This window comes from Neoarius graeffei, chromosome 4 (assembly GCF_027579695.1).
Source record: "Neoarius graeffei isolate fNeoGra1 chromosome 4, fNeoGra1.pri, whole genome shotgun sequence".
Taxonomy (NCBI): Eukaryota; Metazoa; Chordata; class Actinopteri; order Siluriformes; family Ariidae; genus Neoarius; species Neoarius graeffei.
In genome coordinates, this window is record NC_083572.1 from 116,614,039 (window position 1) to 116,639,053 (window position 25,015).

General features: G+C 43.8%; 1 protein-coding gene across 1 annotated transcript in view; it reads right to left on the bottom strand.

Annotated features, from left to right (window-relative positions):
• LOC132885531 (histone-lysine N-methyltransferase PRDM9-like) overlaps positions 1-20,183 on the bottom strand; it is a 35,226-nt gene extending 15,043 nt beyond the window's left edge. The window contains exons 1-6 of the mRNA XM_060920278.1: positions 20,014-20,183; positions 19,559-19,635; positions 19,117-19,282; positions 16,510-16,781; positions 15,456-15,523; positions 3,167-3,357 (exon numbers count right to left, since the gene is read on the bottom strand). Of these exons, the coding sequence (XP_060776261.1) occupies positions 3,167-3,357; positions 15,456-15,523; positions 16,510-16,781; positions 19,117-19,282; positions 19,559-19,627 (766 nt within the window). The 5' untranslated portion in view covers positions 19,628-19,635; positions 20,014-20,183. The remainder of the gene's footprint in view (positions 1-3,166; positions 3,358-15,455; positions 15,524-16,509; positions 16,782-19,116; positions 19,283-19,558; positions 19,636-20,013) is intronic.
• Positions 20,184-25,015: the final 4,832 nt, after the last annotated feature.

The following is a 25,015-nucleotide window of genomic DNA, read 5'->3' on the forward strand; positions in this document are numbered from 1 at the left end:
ATGGTGTCTGAGGAAGCCCGACTTCAGGTAAGGTCACTGCCTTTATATTTACTATTCTACACACTCTATTCGTGCACTTTCAGAGCTAGACACACCTCGTTTTGTTTGTAGGAACCCTCTACTCACTTCCACAGAACTGTCATGTTGTTTTGAGCTTTGCGATGGTTTTAAAACTAGTGTTTTGTATCGGCAAAAAGACATGCCCCGGCCACTGCCGTGTTACCGCTTTCCGGTTGAAATCACAAAAAACTAATTTTCTCAACACATCCGATTGATGTGATTGTGATAGCAACTCAACGTATGCACTCCCAATAATGAGAAAATAGACCTAAAAAGCATTTCACTCTGGAGTTTTCCTTTAATGCACCATTAGGCACTGGCCTTTCATTTAAACTAAGATCTTTTACCTGACTACAGACTGAATTGCGCTGCCAATTCTTGTGATGTGACTGAAAAACCTTTTGTCTCACAGGTCTGCTACAGGTTTGTCTCTTTGATGGCAACAGTACATAACTTGCTTTTTCATTCACAGGCTCCTTTCCTCCAGGCTCTCCTCAGGCCCCAACACATCTTTTAAATACTAACTGTATTCTAATTATTTTTGTCACGTACATCAAGAGTGATTAATGCTGTAGACATTTTGCAATAAAGGTAAAAATAACATTCACAGATTTCTTTATTCATAACTTTGTAGCTAAAATAGCAGCAGCAGGTTTAAAACACAGAGCACTGGGAAAACCAGCACTTTGCGCGTGCAGAAAAGCCCAAATTACCCTGTATCACAACGGAAAAAAACCAAATTCAGAAATACAGGGTGTAGCCCAAATTATGTAATTGAAAGGCCTGATATGTGATTGAGGCTTGGAGCATTTTTAAAGAGCTTTAAAAAGTGCTCATTATTAACAGAATAATGTGGTTTTGACTTATAAAATGTTAAAATGATGACAAATTATCTTTTGACCAGAGTTTCTATTCAGTTTTGTTCCAGAAATGATACTTGCTTGAGCGAAATAAAAGGCTGAAGCCAAGACAAAAGTGACAGCTGCAAATGTTTCAGTGTTCATCTTTGCCATGTCTGTCTCCCTAGCAATAGATTTGCTCTTACCTGATTGGTTGTTACCAATTATCTGTTACCCTAATTAGTTGCCCTGCTTTCACCTGGTTGCCTGTTGCTGGCAACATTGCCTAAAAAGTTGCCCCGTGTGTCATCACCTTTACAGTTTTGCTACAATGGTTTAAGACTACAATCACCATGATAACTTTAGGACTGCAGTTGTTATGAACAGTTTTAGACTCAAGTCTCCATCAATGAGCAGTTTACAACTTCAACAAAATAGACTTCATGTTAAACTACAATGAATTTCCTGGTTACACAGTTGTACTTTCTGACTCTATAGGACAGTTACATATAGAAGGGAGTTATTTATAAATCACACTATCTGTTATCACCCAGATGGGGATGGGTTCCCTTTAGAGTCTGGTTCCTCTCAAGGTTTCTTCCTCATGTCGTCTCAAGGAGTTTTTCCTTGCTACCATTGCTACATGCTTGTTCATCAGGGATAAATACATTTCTTAGGGATAAAATTAGTTCATATGTTGAAGGTCTTTTTGTCAGTAAAGCTGATTTGCGACAATGTCTTCTGTTAAAAGTGCTATACAAATAAACTGACTTGACACGAGCTGCAGTTTGAAAAAGATGCGGATGTTGGCTTCACATGTCTTGGAGGAAAGCACATGCTATACTCACTAGGGCTGTAACGATACACCCAACTCACGATTCGAATCGCGATTTTTGACCCACGATTCGATACACCCACGATTTTTTTAAAAATGTTTTTTTAAAGTAGTAAATTTGACTTATTAACATTTACTTACTTACATTAACTATTTAATAACAAATAATTCAGACCACTGCAGAGAATGAGTAATATGTATGCAAAAATGAACAAATGTATATCCAAAGATTGTTTTATTTCTCAAAATAATACTGTTGAGCCAGAAGCTCTGTTTTTTTCGGTTCTGAAAAAGTCATTTTTCCAAATCGTGTAAATCCGTTAAGATTTTTTTTGGGGGGGTGGCTCTCTCACTGTCTCACTCTCATAGGGCCAATGATTTTCTGTGATCGCAGAAAACAGATGGAAATTACGGAATTTTTATAGTGAAACATTGCTCGCGTGTCAAAATGTAACTGCCGCAGAAGGCTTCCGCCCAAGCAGACATGCCTTCAGTGTTGCCAGATATTGCTAATGTTTTCCACCCCAAAATATGTTCAAAACCAGCCAAAAAGCACCTAAACCCACCCAATCTGGCAACACTGCATGCCTTTCCGGTCAAGTGATTGTGATTGGCTTGTGGCACACCTAGCCAGCCAATGAGCTGCTTGTTTACAGATTCGCTCCCCGCGTTGCAACCAGAATGGCGACCGCTTAAAAGAAATGAATGCTCTGCCAGTGGCGAGTGTGGACGTTGCGTGACTCGCAGAAGATTGTCGCAGGTCGGCGAAAAAACGACTTACTAATAGATATAAAAAAATAAAAGTAATTTAAGTAAGTTTAAAATGTAATTTAAATAAAAAGTAAAGTATTCATAAATTGAAGTTTGGAAGCGCCTCTGTTTTTGGGCTGAGGAGAAGTTTGAAAGGCTGTACCGCGATTCTGCCTTCTTGTATCGCGACACGGATCGTGGCTCTGCGTATCGCGATTTCGATACGCATATTGTTACAGCCCTAATACTCAGCCTCCCCGGTTGTTAGATGTTGCATAATAGGGGAGAGTTAACTAGTGAGTGGGAAATGGTGAGACCAAATTGAGGAGCCTATTGGATGAACAGCTCACATCTACAGACAAACGTTGTCAGGAATGCAAAATATACGCCATGTTTAGTTCACTTCATGCAGTTGAATTGATTCAGGATTGAAATCACTCTCTCACTGCAGCTGAACCGTGTTAAAGTTTGAATGGAATAGTACCCAGACCACCTCACTTCAATGTCTTGGACCATTTATTTTATTCTACACCCCAGTGTGATTGCTGTGTACTCACTGCATACATGGACCACACCAAAAAGGAAAAATTGCGCTGGCTTGATTTTGACACAACCAGATTAGGTTTTAAATCATAATATATTTTAAAACCAAATACTTAAATAATAAAATCAAGCTCTTTACCATTTGCAGAGCACTTTTTTTTCCAGAGGAATTCAAATGCAGGGCCCTGATCTTTGGGATATTCCTCTTCATACCACATCAAGAGCTCCTGTCCTGGGTTGATGGGTCGACAACAACGATACAGAATCACCCCTCGATACTGAAATGCCACAAGATTCTGCTCTTCATCATTATAAGCACAGTTCACATACCTAGGAGAAGGAGGAAAAACAGTAACAAAAAAAAAAGTAAAAAAGATTTTTTTTTAAAAATGAGTGAGAAATGAGTGACAGGAAAATACAATGGTATATTAGGGCCATTGGAGGTTTATAAAAAAAATAATAAATTAAGGCGGGGGGTAATATTCTGAGGAAAAAACTAAATTTCCTGGGGTTGCTGGTGAGCCAGGCAATGGAGTAGGATGTGCTGGGAGAGGCTCCTGCCTAACTTTCCTCAAATTATTGTTTCATTGTGCATTGTGTTCACTTTTGATGTGAAATCTGTATTCTAATACATGTGAGGATACTTTGGAGCTAATATGGACTGCATTTCTTCTGTCTATGGCCACCAGTCTCCATAAATTTTTATTTTTTATATCTTTATCTATATATATTTCTCCTTCTATTTATGATGTGGTTGTCCTGTCTTACTGTTATGTGTTGTATGTATGGTCAGGTGGCGTTCAATTTCCCCCTTGGGGATTAATAAAGTTCCTCAATCAATCAATCAATCAATCAATCAATCAATCAATAAATATAGCGGTACCTCAAGCAGTAGGTCTAAAGCTGCTGTCACACATATTTCTCCAGACAGCTGTGATCCACCACTCAGCCACTGGTCAGAGTCAGAAATGGATGCTATGGCTTTTAAAGCTGATATTCTTTCCTCATTGAAAGTGGACATTTCTACTGTTATCAAGTTGGAGCTGAAGAATGCACTTGCTGAAGATTTGCGTTATCATAAAAGCAAGCTAAAAGAAGTTAAATCTGAAATTGTTAACAGCATAACTGTTCACTCTGAAATTAACACTATGAGGACCACCATCAAGGACCTGGTAACAGGAGAAGGTAAGGCCTGTCAACATGATCGGCTGAGGTAACTGCTACAGACTACAGCATCTGGATGTAAAACTGAGATGGTAAAATTGAGAGAGAAGTGTGAGGACATGGAGGGAAGGATGCGGAGTTGTAACATCCGAATCACGGGCATTGAACAGGAACCTGGTTTAAAGTTCCACTGCATTGATTTCCAAACTTTTGAAAGAAGTGTTAAACCTGGAAAAAGACATTCTGTTCAGTCTTGCACCAAGAAAGTCCAATGGAAAACCACACGTTATCGTTGCTTAAATTGATTACTCCACGACTGATATACTGTGATGTATATCATTGAACACGGGGGCCCCCCAAGGATGTGTGCTAAGCCCCCTCCTCTTCACTCTGCTGACCCACGACTGCACACCCACATCCAACTCTAATCTCTTCATTAAGTTTGCGGATGACATGACTGTGGTGGGTCTCATCAACAATGGCGAAGAGACAATCTACAGGAGTGAGGTGAGCCGCTTGGCCATGTGGTGCAAGGACAACAATCTCCGTCTGAACGTGGAGATGATGAAGGAGATTGTTGTGGACTTCAGGAGAGAGCACACCCAGCATGCTCCACTATCTATCGACGGTGCTGCAGTGGAGAGAGTGAGCAGCACCAAGTTTCTGGGTGTACGCATCTCTGAAGACCTGTCCTGGAGCAACAACACCGCATCACTGGCCAAGAAAGCCCAACAGCGTCTGTACTTCCTCCGCAAACTGAGGAGAGCAAGAGCCCCGGCCCCCATCATGCACACATTCTACAGAGGCACCATCGAGAATATCCTGAGCAGCTGCATCACCGTGTGGTATGGCGCCCGCACCGTGTCCTGCTGCAAGACTCTGCAACGCATCGTGAGAGCAGCTGAGAGGATCATTGGTGTCTCTCTCCCTTCTCTAATGGATATCTATAACTCCCGCCTCACCCACAAAGCCATCAGGATTGCAGGTGACCCCACCCACCCATCTCACAGCCTCTTCAGTCTGTTGCCGTTGGGGAGGAGACTGCGGAGTCTCCGGGCCAAAACCAGCAGGCTCAAGAACAGTTTCTTTCACCAGGCAGTCAGGAGGCTCAACTCCCTCCCTGTTCTGCCCCTCCTCCCCCCTCTGCCCCCTGCTACAGATTCTGCTCGCACACCCCCCGCCCCCCCTTCAGCATCTGACATGTCATCCTCACAGTTTCCCCCCCCCAAACACACACGCACATACACATCTCATCGTTCATTAGGCCTAGAAAAAAATTGTGTTTCCTGTCAACCCTTCAAAAAAAATTTAGGGTAGGACGGTCGGATTTTTAAAAAAAATTTTCTATGTTGACTACGCAGCTTCACACTAGCGACAAAATATTTACCGATGGAGCAGATCGCCCAGATTTATATCCTCAGCTATTTCTATTCCATGTGGGGCCGTTGTTGACGGTCGTGTGTGACCTATGTCATACAGTGGATGTTTTAAGGTTGTGTGCTATATCTTGTGTTGGGTGGTGTAAATTATAAATTTGAATTAAATTGAGATTTGATTTAAAAGGACAAAATTATTGAAAAATTACAACATAAGAAGTTAATTTTAAAAATCATGGTGCCACTGGTGGTTGCCATGTTCTCGTTCTTGTCTCGACAAACTCCCATAAGTGATCGCGATAACACGTGGTCATGTGACCGATCAACATGGCAGCGTCCGGAACGGATTTTTTTGTGTATCGTCTTAAGTAAACGAGTCCACACAGACTGTATGTCGTGTTGTTGATCATTTTCTCTATGTATTTTGTTTAGAAATTGAGTTCTTTATTGAATGAACTAGTTAAAATATGCACAGGGTCGGCAAGGTTTTAGCAGGGTCAGGCGGACGACCGGAAACACACAATTTTTTTTTCAAGGCCTTAACACACTGAACTCAGGGACCGCACATCTCACTTTACCTCGCTCATTTGCACTATTCCGCACTACCTCACCTTAACAGCTGCTCGTTTGCTTATTCTGCTTATTTCATGTTTACCTGCTTTACCTCAAGTGCCCTTGACTATTTGTTTATTTGCACCAATTTACGTGTGTATGTATGTATGTATGTATGTATGTATGTATGAATGAGTGTTTAGTCTATCTAGTTCTTATCTAGTGTTTATACTGTTTATATTGTCTGAGTGTTTAGTCTATGTCTAGTTTTTATCTAGTGTTTATACTGTTTATATTGTTTGTTTGTTTTTTCAATTATTCTATTTTTATTTATTGCATTGCCTGTTTGCACCGTGGGTCAGAGAGGACTGAAATTTCATCTGTGCTGCATGTTGAGCATGTATAGCATATTTGACAATAAAGTTGACTTGACCCCAAGAAAATAGCCCACTCTGATACAATGGAAACCCGACTGCCATCCATCCAGACTAGACTGAGTGTTGCCAAGGCCTGTGCTGCATTAAGGGACCTCAGGAATCTCCTCTGAGGCCTGTGTAGATTCACAGGTAATTAAATGGTAAATTAAATGGTAATTTATTCTCTGCTCGACTCTGTATCTTGTTCAACGGGGACAACAAGGAATTTCTGGACCCTGACAAAGCAATGACCTACATGAAGAATACTATTTTAATTGCAGAGGCCAAAGTCTGACTCCATAATGTGACTCACTTTGTTCTTGTCTCAACTTAATAGTAATAATAATTTCCTTATTTAACCTCAGGCAGATGACACTATTTGTAAGGCTTGATGATAGCTTGTATAATTTTCTTTATCATTTGTGAAGCCTTTATTTGCTCCACTGGCATCAGTGAATGACAAAATGGATGCACTCTCCGTCCTCCTTCCTCAATTCAAGGTGGTTTGGTGGGGGCTGGCCTGTTGGACACTTATGCCGCTTTTCCACTACCAACGCGGCTGAGTTGGGCTGAGCCGTGCCGTGCCGGGCTGAGTCGAGCTGAGTGGGGCTGTTGGAGTTGCATTTCGACTACAACCGCGCTGAACCGTCCTGGATGGAAGTGGGTGGACACATTGGGTGGAGTTAGCGAAAGTGGGTGGACGTCACGTGATGTCGTTAGGCGGCACAAACAGTGAGATCAGTGACTTTTAAGCGGTAGTCTCACGACTTGGATAGTAAACAATAAACATGAAGTCGTTAGTGTTGCTGGTCTTGGTGCTGTGGCTTGTTGTCACCGACAACGCCAACAGATACTGGCAAGAGCGTATAGATGAGGCGAGGCGCATAAGGCTTCAGAAATTCTCATAATTCGTAATTCTTCTTCTTCCGGGTTTACGTCTCGTCTCGTCTTCTTCCGCTTATCCGGGACCGGGTCGCGGAGGCAGCAGTCTAAGCATGGAAGCCCAAACTTCCCTTTCCCCAGACACCTCAGCCAGCTCCTTGGGAAGAACACCGAGGCGTTCCCAGGCCAGCCGAGAGACATAGTCCCTCCAGCATGTCCTGGGTCTTCCCCGGGGTCTCCTCCCGGGGGGACATGCCTGGAACACCTCCCCAGGGAGGCGTCCAGGAGGCATCCGAAAAAGATACCCGAGCCACCTCAGCTGGTTCCTCTCGATGTGGAGGAGCAGCGGCTCTACTCCGAGCTCCTCCCGAGTGACTGTGCTTCTCACCCTAAGGGAGCGCCCAGCCACCCTGCGAAGGAAACTCATTTCAGCCGCTTGTATCCGCGATCTTGTTCTTTCTGTCATTACCCAAAGCTCATGACCATAGGTGAGAGTCGGAACGTAGATCGACCGGTAAATTGAGAGCTTCGCCTTTTGGCTCAGCTCCTTCTTCACCACGACGGACCGGTAAAGCGACCACATCACTGCGGAGGCTGCACCGATCCGCCTGTCGATCTCACGCTCCATCCTTCCCTCACTCGTGAACAAGATCCCAAGATACTTAAACTCCTCCACTTGAGGCAGGACTTCTCCACCAACCTGGAGAGGGCAAGCCACCCTTTTCCGGTCGAGAACCATGGCCTCGGACTTAGAGGTACTGATTCTCATCCCAGCCGCTTCACACTCGACTGCAAACCGCCCCAGTGCATGCTGAAGGTCCTGGTTTGAAGAAGCCAACAGGACATCATCATCTGCAAAAAGCAGAGATGAAATCCTGTGGTTCCCAAACAGGATTCCTTCCGGCCCCTGGCTGCGCCTAGAAATTCTGTCCATAAAAATTATGAACAGAACCGGTGACAAAGGGCAGCCCTGCCGGAGTCCAACATGCACTGGGAACAGGTCTGACTTACTGCCGGCAATGCGAACCAGACTCCTGCTCCATTCGTACAGGGACCGGACAGCCCTTAGCAAAGAGCCCCAAACCCCATACTCCCAAAGCACCCCCCACAGAATACCACGGGGGACACGGTCGAATGCCTTCTCCAGATCCACAAAGCACATGTGGACTGGTTGGGCAAACTCCCATGAACCCTCGAGCACCCTATGAAGGGTATAGAGCTGGTCCAGTGTTCCGTGACCAGGACGAAAACCGCATTGTTCCTCCTGGATCCGAGGTTCGACTATTGGTCGAATTCTCCTCTCCAGTACCCTGGAGTAAACTTTCCCTGGGAGGCTGAGAAGTGTGATTCCCCTATAATTGGAGCACACTCTCCGGTCCCCTTTCTTAAAAAGAGGGACCACCACCCCAGAGGCACTGTCCCCGACCGCCACGCGATGTTGCAGAGGCGTGTCAACCAAGATAGCCCCACAACATCCAGAGACTTGAGATACTCAGGGCGGATCTCATCCACCCCCGGTGCCTTGCCACCGAGGAGCTTGCAAACCACCTCAGTGACTTCGGCTTGGGTAATGGACGAGTCCACCTCTGAGTCATCAGCCTCAGTCTCCTCAGTGGAAGACATGACGGTGGGATTGAGGAGATCCTCAAAGTATTCCTTCCACTGCCCGACAAATGTCCCCAGTCGAGGTCAACAGCTCCCCACCCGCACTGTAAACAGTGTTGGCAGAGTACTGCTTCCCCCTCCTGAGGCGCCGGACGGTTTGCCAGAATTTCTTCGAGGCCGACCGATAGTCCTTCTCCATGGCCTCCCCAAACTCCTCCCAGTTCCGAGTTTTTGCCTCCGCAACTGCCCGAGCTGCAGCACGCCTGGCCTGCCGATACCCGTCGGCTGCCTCAGGAGTCCTGGAGGTCAACATGGCCCGATAGGACTCCTTCTTCAGCTTGACGGCATCCCTTACTTCCGGTGTCCACCACCGGGTTCGGGGATTGCCGCCACGACAGGCACCGGAGACCTTGCGGCCACAGCTCTGAACAGCTGCGTCCACAATGGAGGTAGAGAACATGGTCCACTCAGACTCAATGTCCCCCGCCTCCCTCGGAAGCTGGGAAAAGCTCTCCCGGAGGTGGGAGTTAAAGACCTCCCCAACAGAGTGCTCGGCCAGACGTTCCCAGCAGACCCTCACCATATGTTTGGGCCTGCCAGGTCTGTCCAGCTTCCTCCTCCGCCAGCGGATCCAACTCACCACCAGGTGGTGATCAGTTGACAGCTCAGCCCCTCTCTTCACCCGAGTGTCCAAGACATAGGGCCGGAGATCAGATGAAACGACTACAAAGTCGATCATCGACCTCCGACCTAAGGTGTCCTGGTGCCACGTGCACTTATGGACACCCCTATGCTCGAACATGGTGTTCGTTATGGACAAACCGTGACTAGCACAGAAGTCCAATAACAAAACACCACTCGGGTTCAGATCGGGGAGGCCGTTCCTCCCAACCACGCCCCTCCAGGTGTCACCGTCATCGCCCACGTGAGCATTGAAGTCCCCCAGTAGCACAATGGAGTCCCCAGTCTGAGCACCCCTCAGTACCTCTCCCAGGGACTCCAAGAAGGCCGGATACTCTATACTGCTATTTGGCCCATAGGCACAAACAACAGCAAGAGCCCTCTCCCCAATCCGAAGGCACAGAGAGGCGACCCTCTCGTTCACTGGGGTAAACTCCAACACATGGCGGCTGAGCTGGGGAGCTATAAGCAAGCCCACACCAGCCCGCCGCCGCTCACCACGGGCGACTCCAGAGAAGTGGAAAGTCCAGCCCCTCTCGAGGAGCTGGGTTCCAGAGCCCAAGCTGTGCGTGGAGGTGTTCCGGGTTTACGATGTTTACAAATCCCAGCGTGCTCGTGGGGCGTGTGTGGGCATGTGAGGACACTCCTCCTCACCAATCAGTGCACAGGGGAGTGTCTCCTCACGCCCCTAGCCCCACTCGGCTCGGTTTGGCTCGCTTCAGCCACACTCCAAAACTGTGCGAGTTTTGGGGGCCGAGTAGGGCTGAAGCGAGCTGAGTCGTGCTGCTCTGAGGTAGTCGAAACGCGAGCCGTGTCGGGCTGAAGTGAGCTGAAAAAGGGTAGTGGAAAAGGGCCATTAGTTGTACCCCACCCCACAACTAACAGATTATGTGTTTTGTTTTTTTTTTGCGAGGGGTGTTACAGACATCATATTCAGTTATAACAACAGGATTTGGGGATCGACTCGACCTGTATGTGTACTTGCTTATTTTGTGAACTGTTTTATGTGTTTTGATTTTACCGTTTTATTTTCTGGGGAAGTATTTATAGCATACTATCCATTATGATTCCTAAGAGGGGATACAAATACTTTAGGAGGATCTAAAAGGAGGATCTTGGTGAACTTTTTGGAAATTGGAATTTTAAGTCTTTAAATCATCCTGTGAAACACACACACACAAAAAAAAAAAGAAAAAAAAAAAAGAGTACTCTCACAAAGATATTGCCTTCCTCCAAGAAGCTCATTTCTGTACCACTGACCAATCCAGATTGGGGGATAGGACAACCATATCCCTCCAATTTCAGCTCCAAGGTGAGGAGGGGCTATTATAATCAGTTAGAACGTACCATTTGTACCATGTTGCACCACAAGCATCCAGTGAAGTAATTATTTTTTTAAAAGTTTTTTTGGGGCTTTTTTCACCTTTATTGGATAGGACAGTGTAGAGACAGGAAATGAGTGGGAGAGAGAGAGATGGGTAGGGATCAGGAAATGATCTCGGGTGTAGTGGTTAGCACTGTCGCCTCACAGCAAGAAGGTTCCGGGTTCGAACCCCATGGCCGATGGGAGTTTGCATGCTCTCCCCGTGTCTGTGTGAGTTTCCTCCGGGTGCTCCGGTTTCCCCCACAGTCTAAAGACAGGCAAATTCGGTAAAATACCCAGCCACTGTGGCTGTACAGGACAGTGCATACCAGTCCCAAGCCCGGATAGATTGGGGAGGGTTGCATCAGGAGGGCCATCCAGTGTAAAAATTATGCCAAATCAAATACAGTGGGGCAAAAAAGTGTTTAGTCAGCCACCAATTGTGCAAGTTCTCCCACTTAAAAAGATGAGAGAGGCCTGTAATTTTCATCATAGGTACACTTCAACTATGAGAGACAGAATGGGGGAAAGAATCCAGGAAATCACATTGTAGGATTTTTAATGAATTAATTGGTAAATTCCTCGGTAAAATAAGTATTTGGTCACCTACAAACAAGCAAGATTTCTGGCTCTCACAGACCTGTAACAACTTCTTTAAGAAGCTCCTCTGTCCTCCACTCGTTACCTGTATTAATGGCACCTGTTTGAACTCGTTATCAGTATAAAAGACACCTGTCCACAACCTCAAACAGTCACACTCCAAACTCCACTATGGCCAAGACCAAAGAGCTATCAAAGGACACCAGAAACAAAATTGTAGACCTGCACTAGGCTGGGAAGACTGAATCTGCAATAGGTAAGCAGCTTGGTGTGAAGAAATCAACTGTGGGAGCAATTATTAGAAAATGGAAAACATACAAGACCACCGATAATCTCCCTCGATCTGGGGCTCCACACAAGATCTCACCCTGTGGAGTCAAAATGATTACAAGAACAGTGAGCAAAAATCCCAGAACCACACAGGGGAACCTAGTGAATGACCTGCAGAGAGCTGGGACCAAAGTAACAAAGGCTACCATCAGTAACCTACTACGCTGCCAGGGACTCAAATCCTGCAGTGACAGACGTGTCCCCCTGCTTAAGCCAGTACATGTCCAGGCCCGTCTGAAGTTTGCTAGAGAGCATTTGGATGATCCAGAAGAGGACTGGGAGAATGTCATATGGTCAGATGAAACCAAAATAGAACTTTTTGGTAAAAACTCAACTTGTCGTGTTTGGAGGAGAAAGAATGCTGAGTTGCATCCAAAGAACACCATACCTACTGTGAAGCATGGGGGTGGAAACATCATGCTTTGGGGCTGTTTTTCTGCAAAGGGACCAGGACGACTGATCCGTGTAAAGGAAAGAATGAATGGGGCCATGTATCGTGAGATTTTGAGTGAAAACCTCCTTCCATCAGCAAGGGCACTGAAGATGAAACGTGGCTGGGTCTTTCAGCATGACAATGATCCCAAACACACCACCCGGGCAACGAAGGAGTGGCTTTGTAAGAAGCATTTCAAGGTCCTGGAGTGGCCTAGCCAGTCTCCAGATCTCAACCCCATAGAAAATCTTTGGAGGGAGTTGAAAGTCCGTGTTGCCCAGCGACAGCCCCAAAACATCACTGCTCTAGAGGAGATCTGCATGGAGGAATGGGCCAAAATACCAGCAACAGTGTGTGAAAACCAGGCTTTCGTCTAAACGGGGGAACAGGGGCGCTGCGCCCTCTTACTCTCGGCGTGCGCCCCCTTACCGACTCCGTGAAAACATCCCAGCAACACTACGTGACAATGTGTCTGATCATCAAATACGTTATAATTGCTCCAAAAATATTCCAATCATAGTAGATACACCGCCAGACGGTGCAAAAACAATCCGAATTGGCGTTTTCCAGACTGAAGGCCTCTGCATGCTCTTGCGACAAGGCTTTCGCAGATAGCTTTTCGCAGACAGTTGTAATTTATTGTTGAGCGGGGATAATAGGCGTGTGCGATGTTATTCACCGGCACAACGCAAGAGGGCGCGAAGTCGCTAGGAGTAGTTGGTGGGTGTGGTTAGTGGAGTGTTTATCCTCCGGTTACTTATAATGACTAGAACTTTTTTTTTTTATAATGACTAGAACTGGAGTCGCATAGATGTACATACTTCCTCAATCAACCGCTCTTCATGCTGCTCCATCTTCGCTCGTGTTTTTAAAAATGCCGGTCGTGAAAACAAACCAAACCGGGAAAGTAGGGAAGCGGAAGTGCGTGTACAGCGGATGTAGAGTGGACCAATCAGAGCCCTCTTGTCTGCGGCGCGGTCTGCGAGGCTTCTGCGGTGGTCACAATTTTTGGGAGGTGCGCGCAGAGCATCTGCGAAGGTGGGGGGGCTACGCAGACACTGTCTGCGACGCTATCTGCGAGGACTGGGTTGTCAGCATAAATTGGCCTTAAGGCGCCATGTTGTTTAGTTGTTTACTTGTCGCGGCTGCTCTCGCGAGATTTGACATGGGTTACATACAAGGTCAGCTGACTTGTAGCGCGAGATTTCTCGAGACTGAATGACCTTTCACCCACCGGCGCGGGAGCTTTTGACAGAAGTAGTTCGCAAGTTGTTTTTGTTGACACTTGGGCATTTAAAGATGTCATCCCGCGGCACGAAGCGGAAGAAAGCCAAAGACTGTCTGGGGCAGAAGAAGATTAGGCCAAAAAAAAAAAAAAGCGTGTTTCCGGTAACCCGACCCATCGAGAATTTCCGCGTCGAAATTGCCGACCGTAAAGTTTTTATTACAAATTTGCCTCAATATTTTAGTGTAAGCGGCGTTAGTTTGTCATAATTTTTTGTTTCAACGCATTCAAGTTGTGAAAGAAACGATAAAAAGTAAAATGTTTCGCCACTTCTATCAGCCGTCCTGCATAAACTGAGCCGAGTCGCCATTTTGTATCCTCATTCAAGGCTGTAATGCAAATTGCTTCCTTTTCAGTATACAAGTGCACTTCCATGGCAGGGAAAAATACATTTTGCTGCCTATGTAGTCCCCTATTTATACAAATAGGAGTCATTCAGGATTCAGCCATGTTTTTGCTCGACCCAAGTTCTACAGTAGGCTAGGCCGTCTGCTTTTAATGGAAGTAGCCGAGCCTAGGACGTTATTTTCACGTTATTTCTTGATAAGGTGTTTTCACGTTATTACATGAAAATATCATGAAATATCGCTTCCGTAGATCATAACTCGAACTCTCGCGATATTTTTTTTATTCGTTTAAAGATTTAAAACACTTATTTTATTATGATGTGTGGTATAAAGGATTCTGTGCCAAAATACTATTTTGTAAGATGTTTGTGTTAATTTTTTCGAACAAAATAAAAAAAAAGAAAAAAAAAAAAAAAACTTTCCTACCTACCGACCTTATTTTAGTATTTCATGTTACCGGAAACACACTTTTTTTTTTTGGCCTTACTTCTTTCTTTTTCAATGTTGACAGACAATTTGTTACAATTTCCCTCTCAGATAGCCTCAGAATGTCCCATTGTAGCATTTTTCAAAGGCTTTGCACGGGGGGGGGGACGGACGGACAACCGGCACCATCCCCCCCCCCACTTCGCTTCCTCGCCATGGTGAGCGCCCTCATACTAAATTTTTCTAGAAAAAACCCTGAAAACCTTGTGAAGACTTACAGAAAACGTTTGACCTCTGTCATTGCCAACAAAGGGTATATAACAAAGTATTGAGATGAACTTTTGTTATTGACCAAATACTTATTTTCCACCATAATTTGCAAATAAATTCTTTAAAAATCAGACAATGTAATTTTCTGGATTTTTTTTTCTCATTCTGTCTCTCATAGTTGAAGTGTACCTATGATGAAAATTACAGGCCTCTCATCTTTTTAAGTGGGAGAACTTGCACAATCGGTGACTGACTAAATACTTTTTTGCCCCACTGTATGTGGAACAGATCTATTGTGGTGACCCCTAACGGGAGCCGCCAAAAGAAGATGAAACACTGCATTTCCTATCTCTCTCAGGTCAGCTGTGGCGTCTCTGGTGTGATGACATTGAACCAACCTTGCAATTTGAAGCAACATGGTTTTGTGACAAAAAAAAAAATCCCACTATTCCCCCCCCCCCCCCCCAAGTTTTTTTTCTCACAAATTTATGACTTTATAATCTCAGAGAATATCTGAATTTTCTCTTGTCAGTTTCTGACCTTAATCTCAGAAATTGAGTGTTTCTCAGAATATTACACCCTGCTTTTTTTTTAAGCTACAATGGCCCCAACACGCTGTTGTAGGAAAATGAAGGTTCTTCCAACAAATAAAAAATGTAAAATCAGTGACCAGATAAATATCCAAGTGTATGCCTCACCTCATCCAGTTAGCATACATCTCATTCTTGGCATCTATATATTCTTCACACTGGCTGCTCTTGTATATCTTAACAAACAAACAAACAAACAAACAAACAAACATTTACATTTTACTCAACAGCTCTACATTTAGAGTAATTTACAACAGAATCTATCTAGTCAATAGAATAGATATGTTAAGCATGTTAATGTTAAAAGTGAATAGACTTGGTTTACTGCCCTTCAAGACCTCACAAAAATGCTGCAGAATTTGAGTGTGACCTGAATGATAAACAAAGTGTGAAGATTTAACAGCTACCAGAAGCAACTTTTATTTCACATCCCAGAGCCTTTCCTATTTAAAAACAAATTGTCTTTTTTACCAGGCAGTTTTTCCATGTTCAATCTAAGCAGCTCTGTCTCATTATGAATTAGTCGAAATTAGTTAGTGATTAGTCTAAATGTAATCAACAGGTCAAAGCTGTGGTAATCCTCAGGATTAACCGGAGACTCGCCTTACCCAAGATGCACCAGAGTTAAACCATTCCATTTTAAATGCAGACTAATGGAATAATCGATCCATGGGTTTATTTAAAAAAAAAAAGTTTTAGATATGTTATTTATGAAGAATTCACAATGATAAACCAATATATTTCCTATTATTACAATTTTCTTGACTGTATCTTTAGGTTCCACAGAATAGCCATTAAGTTCTGTGGCAAAATCAGTAACCTTACTGCAGGCAGACTTGGTACCCAACATCAGTGTTTCTGTTTTATATTAATTTAAAACAAGGAAGGTTTTTTTTTCCTTCATCCAAGCATTCATGAAAATCCATTTAGATCATATCCCACGTTTCCCACCTAAATTTGTGTGAATTTATGTATAAGGAGACTCATTAATGTCAACTTTGACTGATCAGAAAATGAAGATGCATTATTAAAAGTAAACTGGTGAAAGAAAAAATAGTAGGCAATTACCCTAACCCCATTCATCTTCAGTAGCATACTGCATTATAACCAAAACCAGATAAGTTACCTTTTAATATTTGTCATACATTTATAACAAACTCACCACCCAGGAGTATTCACTGTTCATGGCTTCCTCTTGGTCTACCACCTCTCCCTGGTAGGGTCCGAAATGTGCACCTACTGGAACAGTCTCCCCCTTATTAAACACTCCCAGGCCTGCGTCAGGAATACCAGACTTTTGAATCTCAAGCCCAGGAGGAAGAGTTTGTCTGGCTCGGTCAGGGACTCCCATGGGAACAGGAGTATCAGGGATGAAGAGGGGCAGTCCATGAACCTCACACTTGTTGAAGAAGAAGGATTTGCAAACTTCACAGTCTGGACGGTGAGCATGAATAGGAACACAACAAGAAGAAATTATGACCAAAATAATTTTGCAATTATATACTTTAACACAAAAGGAGTTGCAAATTAAACATCAAATGCCTCATCTATTTTTCAGATTATTTTGTGTGTGCATTCATACAGTGGTGCTTGAAAAAGTTTGTGAACCCTTTAGAATTTTCTATATTTCTGCATAAATATGACCTAAAACATCATCAGATTTTCACACAAGTCCTAAAAGTAGATAAAGAGAACCCAGTTAAACAAATGAAACAAAAATATTATACTTGGTCATTTATTTATTGAGGAAAATGATCCAATATTACATGTGAGTGGCAAAAGTATGTGAACCTTTGCTTTCAGTATCTGGTGTGACCCCCTTGTGCAGCAACAACTGCAACTAAACATTTCCGGTAACCGTTGATCAGTCCTGCACACCGGCTTGGAGGAATTTTAGCCCGTTCCTCCGTACAGAACAGCTTCAACTCTGGGATGTTGGTGGGTTTCCTCACATGAACTGCTCGCTTCAGGTCCTTCCACAACATTTCCATTGGATTAAGGTCAGGACTTTGACTTGGCCATTCCAAAACATTCACTTTATTCTTCTTTAACCATTCTTTGGTAGAACGACTTGTGTGCTTAGAGTCGTTGTCCTGCTGCATGACCCACCTTCTCTTGAGATTCAGTTCATGACATTTTCCTTTAGAATTCGCTGGTATAATTCAGAATTCTTTGTTCCATCAATGATGGCAAGCCGTCCTGGCCCAGATGCAGCAAAACAGGCCCAAACCAGGATACTACCACCACCATGTTTCACAGATGGGATAAGGTTCTTATGCTGGAATGCAGTGTTTTCCTTTCTCCAAACATAACGCTTCTCATTTAAACCAAAATGTTCTATTTTCATCTCATCCATCCACAAAACATTTTTCCAATAGCCTTCTGGATTGTCCACGTGATCTTTAGCAAACTGCAGACGAGCAGCAATATTCTTTTTGGAGAGCAGTGGCTTTCTCCTTGCAACCCTGCCATGCACACCATTGTTGTTCAGTGTTCTCCTGATGGTGGACTTATGAATACTAACATTAGCCAATGGGCGGCACGGTGGTGTAGTGGTTAGCGCTGTCTCCTCACAGCAAGAAGGTCTGGGTTCGAGCCCCGTGGCCGGCGAGGGCCTTTCTGTGCGGAGTTTGCATGTTCTCCCCATGTCCGCGTGGGTTTCCTCCGGGTGCTCTGGTTTCCCCCACAGTCCAAAGACATGCAGGTTAGGTTAACTGGTGACTCTAAATTGACCGTAGGTGTGAATGTGAGTGTGAATGGTTGTCTGTGTCTATGTGTCAGCCCTGTGATGACCTGGCGACTTGTCCAGGGTGAACCCCGCCTTTCGCCCGTAGTCAGCTGGGATAGGCTCCAGCTTGCCTGCGACCCTGTAGAACAGGATAAAGCGGCTAGAGATAATGAGATGAGACATTAGCCAATGTGAGAGAGGCCTTCAGTTGCTTAGAAGTTACCCTGGGGTCCTTTGTGAACTCGGCGACTATTAGATGCCTTGCTCTTGGAGTGATCTTTGTTGGTCGATCACTTCTGGGGAGGGTAACAATGGTCTTGAATTTCCTCCATTTGTACACAATCTGTCTGACTGTGGATTGGTGGAGTTCAGACTCTTTAGAGATGGGTTTTGTAACCTTTTCCAGCCTGATGAGCATCAACAATGCTTTTTCTGAGGTCCTCAGAAATCTCCTTTGTTCATGCCATGATACACTTCTACAAACATGTGTTGTGAAAATCAGACTTTGATAGATCCCTGTTCTTTAAATAAAACAGGGTGCCCACTCACACCTGACTGTCATCCCATTGATTAAAAACACCTGAGTCTAATTTCACCTTCAAATTAACCGCTAATCCGAGAGGTTCACATACTTTTGCCACTCACAGATATGCAATATTGGATCATTTTCCCTCAATAAATAAATGGCCAAGTATAATATTTTTGTCTCATTTGTTTAACTGGGTTCTCTTTATCTAAATTCTAAAAAATTCTAAAGGGTTCACAAACTTTCAAGCACCACTGTAGATAGATAGACAGACAGACAGACAGACAGTTAGATAGCATATAAAACTCAACAAACTAACCTGCAGTAAAGCAAATGGGCAGGGCCAACCTAAAGTCATAATTTCTCTTTTCTCTGACCAATCACTAAACTGATGATTGAATATGCAGAGGAACAGTCCCAAATGACTCACTACAGGACATTTAGTGCACTAGATAGTGTGTAGGGTAGAATAATCAGTGAGTGTTACTGAGCTCCAGAGAGGTCTGATGTCTTACAGAGCGAATCTTCAGTGTCAGTTTCTTCCTCTTTAATGGCGATAACTTCAGGCAAGTTGTTGATGTCATGGCCATGGCTGTAGATGTTCAGCTCCAATGTCTCCTCTTTCTTCACACAGACATCTGTCCCGCCGTCTAAAGACTCTGTTTTCACATCCTCATACAGCTAAAGAAGAAACATCAACAGGTTAGCTGCTGTTAAAACAAAATGACAAATCCCTCCTGATCAGATAAACAGTACACTACATAGGATGAAAACTGTCATTATACACACACACACGCTTATAAACTTGACATATAGTTTATAAAACATATTACTCCTCATTACCATGAGTGATTACCAGAACAGACTGTAAGCTGGCAGACAAACAAGGCAGTAAAATATTAAAGACTGGTTAAACTTTAACATCATGTACTGATACAAATGATCACGAAGCTTCACCTGTGAGTGACCAGGACCAGGACTCCAAGACTTTCTGAAAGAGTGCTGCCTGTCTCCTGCTGAACTCATTACAATATCTTTATCAAAGTAAAAGGAAATTAGAGAAATGTTTAAAGATGTTTTTACAACTTCAAAATTCAACAGTAGTTCACCTTGCTGTTTATAATTTAAACTATTTCAGAAAATAGTTATTTTAGCTGTTAGTCAGTCAAGTTTATGAAAATTGTTTTGACTTTAGCTGCTATAAACGGACGCTAACGGATTTTAGAACAAAGTATGTTTATACTTAAATAGGTTAGCTGCCGATAAAATAGAAATACGAATCCCTCCTAATTACATAAAAAGTGCACTACATAGGGTGTGAGCTGTCATTATTTCATACCTAATGTAGTGCACTTAAACCGGAAATTATAGATCAATTTGGGATTCGGCCATGCAGTTTCAGTTTAACTTACCTCAGAACGGAGCTTTAATTCCTCAAACACAAACAAAACAACGAGCTTTTATCTTTAAACTCCATCTAATGTAACTGTAAAACTGTCAGAAATAATTTAATGCGGAGATGATTACTTCGGGGTAATAACTCAACTGGAGATAACAACGGCAGCTTTTTTTTTTTCTTCGATGTTTTCTGACAGTTGGAAAAACACGCCACCACGTGGACTGGAGTATAAAGTTCCAGGTTGGAGGAAGCCTATTGAAACGAAGCTGAGCTAATTAAGCTCATCTCATCTCATCTCATCTCATTATCTCTAGCCGCTTTATCCTTCTACAGGGTCGCAGGCGAGCTGGAGCCTATCCCAGCTGACTATGGGCGAAAGGCAGGGTACACCCTGGACAAGTCGCCAGGTCATCACAGGGCTGACACATAGACACAGACAACCATTCACACTCACATTCACACCTACGCTCAATTTAGAGTCACCAGTTAACCTAACCTGCATGTCTTTGGACTGTGGGGGAAACCGGAGCACCCGGAGGAAACCCACGCGGACACGGGGAGAACATGCAAACTCCACACAGAAAGGCCCTCGCCGGCCCCGGGGCTCGAACCCAGGACCTTCTTGCTGTGAGGCGACAGCGCTAACCACTACACCACCGTGCCGCCCCCTAATTAAGCTCACTCCGTTTAAAAAAAAAAAAGATCCTATTTATATCCAGTGTATTTTATGAAATTTTATGATTGTCAGCAGTGAATCGTTCAGTGCGTCTTACTCAGACCTTTTACAGAACAGCCCATATATAATTTTTAGGGTTGTAACACAAAATTTAAAAAAAAAATTGATTTGATACAGTATGGTTGTGTCTTGATCCAACACTTTTTTATTATTCAGGAAAAACAAGCATTGAATATGTGCATTTTATTAGAGGTGCTATATGTAAACTTTTTAATTTAAAACATTTAAAAAATGAATTAACATTATCAAGAGAATGTGAAGAAATAGGTTTTGGCGTGATGTCGAAGACGTATTGCAGAGATATCCACTGAAGTTAGCATGCTAACCAGCTGGCCTCGAGACAGGAAGAGCAGTCCATCTTGCAATACCACTTTAAACCTAAAGAGGTGATAGTCACTGTAGCGTCCAGTCTGCCCTCAGTCCAAAATGAGAGAAGTAATACTGCTGCCCCAAGGGAAGGTGTATTATAACGCTTCATGTCAATCATGTTGAAGGTCCTGTTGCATGTCGGGATGGGGATGCAATCTTGTGAGGAATGCACTGTTACATGTGCCTACTACAGTAGTTACCTGCTTACCTTTTGTTTTGTTCAGATTGCTGAAGTTTTAGCTTCTTTCCTTCTTTCCTTGTGACTTCCTAAAAAAAAAAATAATAAAATCATCATCTGTCATCCGGCGGGCCGGTGACTTGGTAAGATATCCTATCCCAGACCCACCGGTCGAGCATAGCTGCTCTGAGTTGTTCTTCCTTCAACCCTGTCTCTCGCTCGAGGACCGTTTTCAGGGTGGTAGGTGGTCGACTGACTTTGCGCTTCGCCTCAGGCTCCCACAAGAGAATTTGTGCAGCAGGTTGATCGTGACGAAACACATGGCCACACAATGCCAGACGGCGTTTGGTGATTATGGTCGAGAGGTGTGGTAGGGAACCGTACAGGCGGTCGTTTGTCCAATGGTCCTGCCAGCTGACGTTGAACACTCTACGGAGCATGCGGGTGTACGTGCCATCCAAGGATTGCTCTTGTGCTCTTGTTAAAGACCAAGACTCGGATCCGTAGAGAAGAATGGATTCGACTGAGGCCTTGAACACTCTGGCCTTTGTGTCTCTAGACAGCAGGGCAGCCCACACCTTGATTAGAGAATTTAGGGCGCCCCAGGCTTTGGCCTTTCTGGAGTCAATGTCATGAGCAGTGTTCATCCAACTGCCAAGGTATTTGAAGTCGTCCACCTTCTCGATAGCAGAGTTGTCAAACGCGTGGAGAGATTGGTCCATAGAGGAATTTATATGCATCCATTTGGTTTTGCATTCGTTCAACTCAAGGCCAACTGATTTAGCAGCCAGTTCAAATCAAATCAAATCAAGTTTATTTGTACAGCGCTTTTAACAATAAACATTGTCGCAAAGCAGCTTTACAGAATTTGAACGACTTAAAACATGAGCTAATTTTATCCCTAATCTATCCCCAATGAGCAAGCCTGTGGCGACGGTGGCAAGGAAAAACTCCCTCAGACGACATGAGGAAGAAACCTCGAGAGGAACCAGACTCAAAAGGGAACCCATCCTCATTTGGGCAACAACAGACAGCCTGACTATAATCTTAACAGTTTTAACAGGTATAACCCTCAACTGTCCTCATGGGGCCCGTCCTTCACAGGAGTGGGGCGATAAAACTCCGACCAGACACAGGGCACCAGGATGGATCAAGCAGGTCCGAGGGGCAGAAGAGGCCAGCATCTCAATCCCAGGATCAACATGTAACTCAGAGGGACAGATGGGGGGGGGAAGAGAGAGAGAGAAAGAAAACACGTTGTTAGGTATGCCCTAAAAATGACAAGTATTAAATCTGTGTGGTAGGCTCGCAGAGACGAGAGTCTTTACATCAGGCATAACACACAATGGCATGTTAATATGGTAAAAAATATATCATGACCTGCTCTGGCTGGATGCTTGATTGGGTGATGGGAGCACACTCCTCAGCAATGATGAGATGCAGATGGGACCCTTAGGCCTGGCCAAGACAATTCAGTTACATTTCACCGGGTCTGGGACATGCGACAGAATGTCTGACGGCCGATTCCCTGCAGGCTACGATAGCCAGTCGAGGTCCCCACCGTCTCCACCAAAAGATTTCCTGTTGACTCCATGTAACTCAGAGGGACAGATTTGGGGTGGGGGGGAGAGAAAGAAAACACAGGTGGTTAGGTATGCCCAATGTCACCTGAATAAGTAGGAACAGTATACATATTGCACCGAGTACAAGCAGGGACTCCGGCAACTAACTATGACAGCATAACTAAAAGGAGAGAGCCAGAAGGTAACACAGGCATGAGGGAGCCCCGGGACATAAAGCAGCCAGCCACTACACCGTCAACAAACTCGAGTGAGCAAGCGAGTGGGGACTGACAGCATCCATACATCCCAGTTTACCAAAACACTCTATGTCTGAGGACCCTCCAGATCTACTCCTTTACCTCATAAACACCATTAACAAAAGGCTTGACTAAACAGATATATTTTCAGCCTAGACTTAAATGCTGAGACTGTGTCTGATTCCCGAACACTACTTGGAAGGCTGTTCCATAACAGTGGGGCTTTGTAAGAAAAGGCTCTGCCCCCTGATGTAGCCTTCACTATACAAGGTACCAGCAGATAGCCTGCACCTTTTGATCTAAGTAGGCGTGGCGGGTCATAGAGGAGCAGAAGTTCACTCAGGTACTGTGGTGCGAGACCATTTAGTGCTTTAAAGGTCAATAGTAGTATTTTATAATCAATACGAAATTTGATTGGGAGCCAATGCAGTGTGGATAAGACAGACGTGATGTGGTCATATTTTCTAGTTCGAGTAAGGACTCTTGCTGCGGCATTTTGAACTAACTGGAGCTTGTTTATGCACTTATTGGAACATCCAGACAGTAAGGCATTACAATAATCCAACCTGGAGGTAACGAAAGCATGGACTAGTTTTTCTGCATCATGCAATGACATTAAATTTCTTATCTTTGCAATATTTCTGAGATGAAAGAAAGCTATCCGGGTGATGTTATCAATGTGAGTTTCGAATGAAAGACTGGGGTCAATAATCACTCCGAGGTCTTTTACTGCTGCACGTGAAGAAACAGAAAGGCCATCCAGAGTTACTGTGTAATCAGAAAACTTACTTCTAGCTGTATGTGGTCCTAGTACAAGTACTTCAGTCTTGTCAGAGTTAAGCAGAAGGAAATTTATAAGCATCCAGTGTCTAATGTCCTTAACACATTCCTCAATTTTATTAAGCTGGTGTCTCTCATCAGGTTTTGCAGAGACATACAACTGTGTGTCATCAGCATAACAGTGGAAACTAATACAATGTTTACGAATAATATCGCCCAGAGGTAACATATATAGAGAAAAAAGCAGTGGACCCAAGACAGAACCTTGTGGAACACCAAACTTTACCTCGGTACGTCTAGAAATATCACCATTTATATCAACATACTGATAGCGATCAGTTAAATAAGAGCTGAGCCAGGAGAGGGCCGTTCTCTTAACTCCCACAACATTTTCTAGTCTATCCAGAAGAATGGAATGATCAATGGTATCAAATGCTGCACTAAGGTCAAGCAACACAAGTAGCGAGACACAGCCCTGATCAGACGCCAACAGTAGGTCGTTTACTACTTTAACCAGTGCTGTCTCTGTGCTATGATGAGGTCTAAATCCTGACTGATAAATTTCATGGATGTTATTCCTATGTAAATATGAGCATAACTGCTGTGCCACAGCTTTTTCAAGGATCTTGGAGATAAAGGGGAGGTTTGATATTGGCCGATAATTGGACAGCTGACAGGGATCAAGGTCAGGTTTTTTAATCAGGGGTTTGATAACTGCTAGTTTAAAGGATTTGGGTACATAGCCAATCATAAGAGAAGAATTTATTATTTTTAGAAGCGGTTCAATTACTCCAGGCATTATCTGTTTGAATAGATGTGTCGGTAAGGGATCTAGTACGCAAGTTGAGGCTTTTGATGTAGAGATTAATGAAAGTAATTCAGTTTCTTTTAGGGGAGTAAAACATTCTAACTGATGATCTGATACAGTTATATTGTTAACTACAAGGTCACTTTCATTGTCTAACCTTAAATTAGTAGTTTGAATTTTTTGTCGGATATTCTCAATTTTGTCATTAAAAAAATTCATGAAGTCGTTGCTACTACATACTGCAGGTGTGCATGTGTTGATAGTGGACTTATTCCTGGTTAATTTTGCTACAGTATTAAATAGGAATCTAGGATTATTTTTGTTA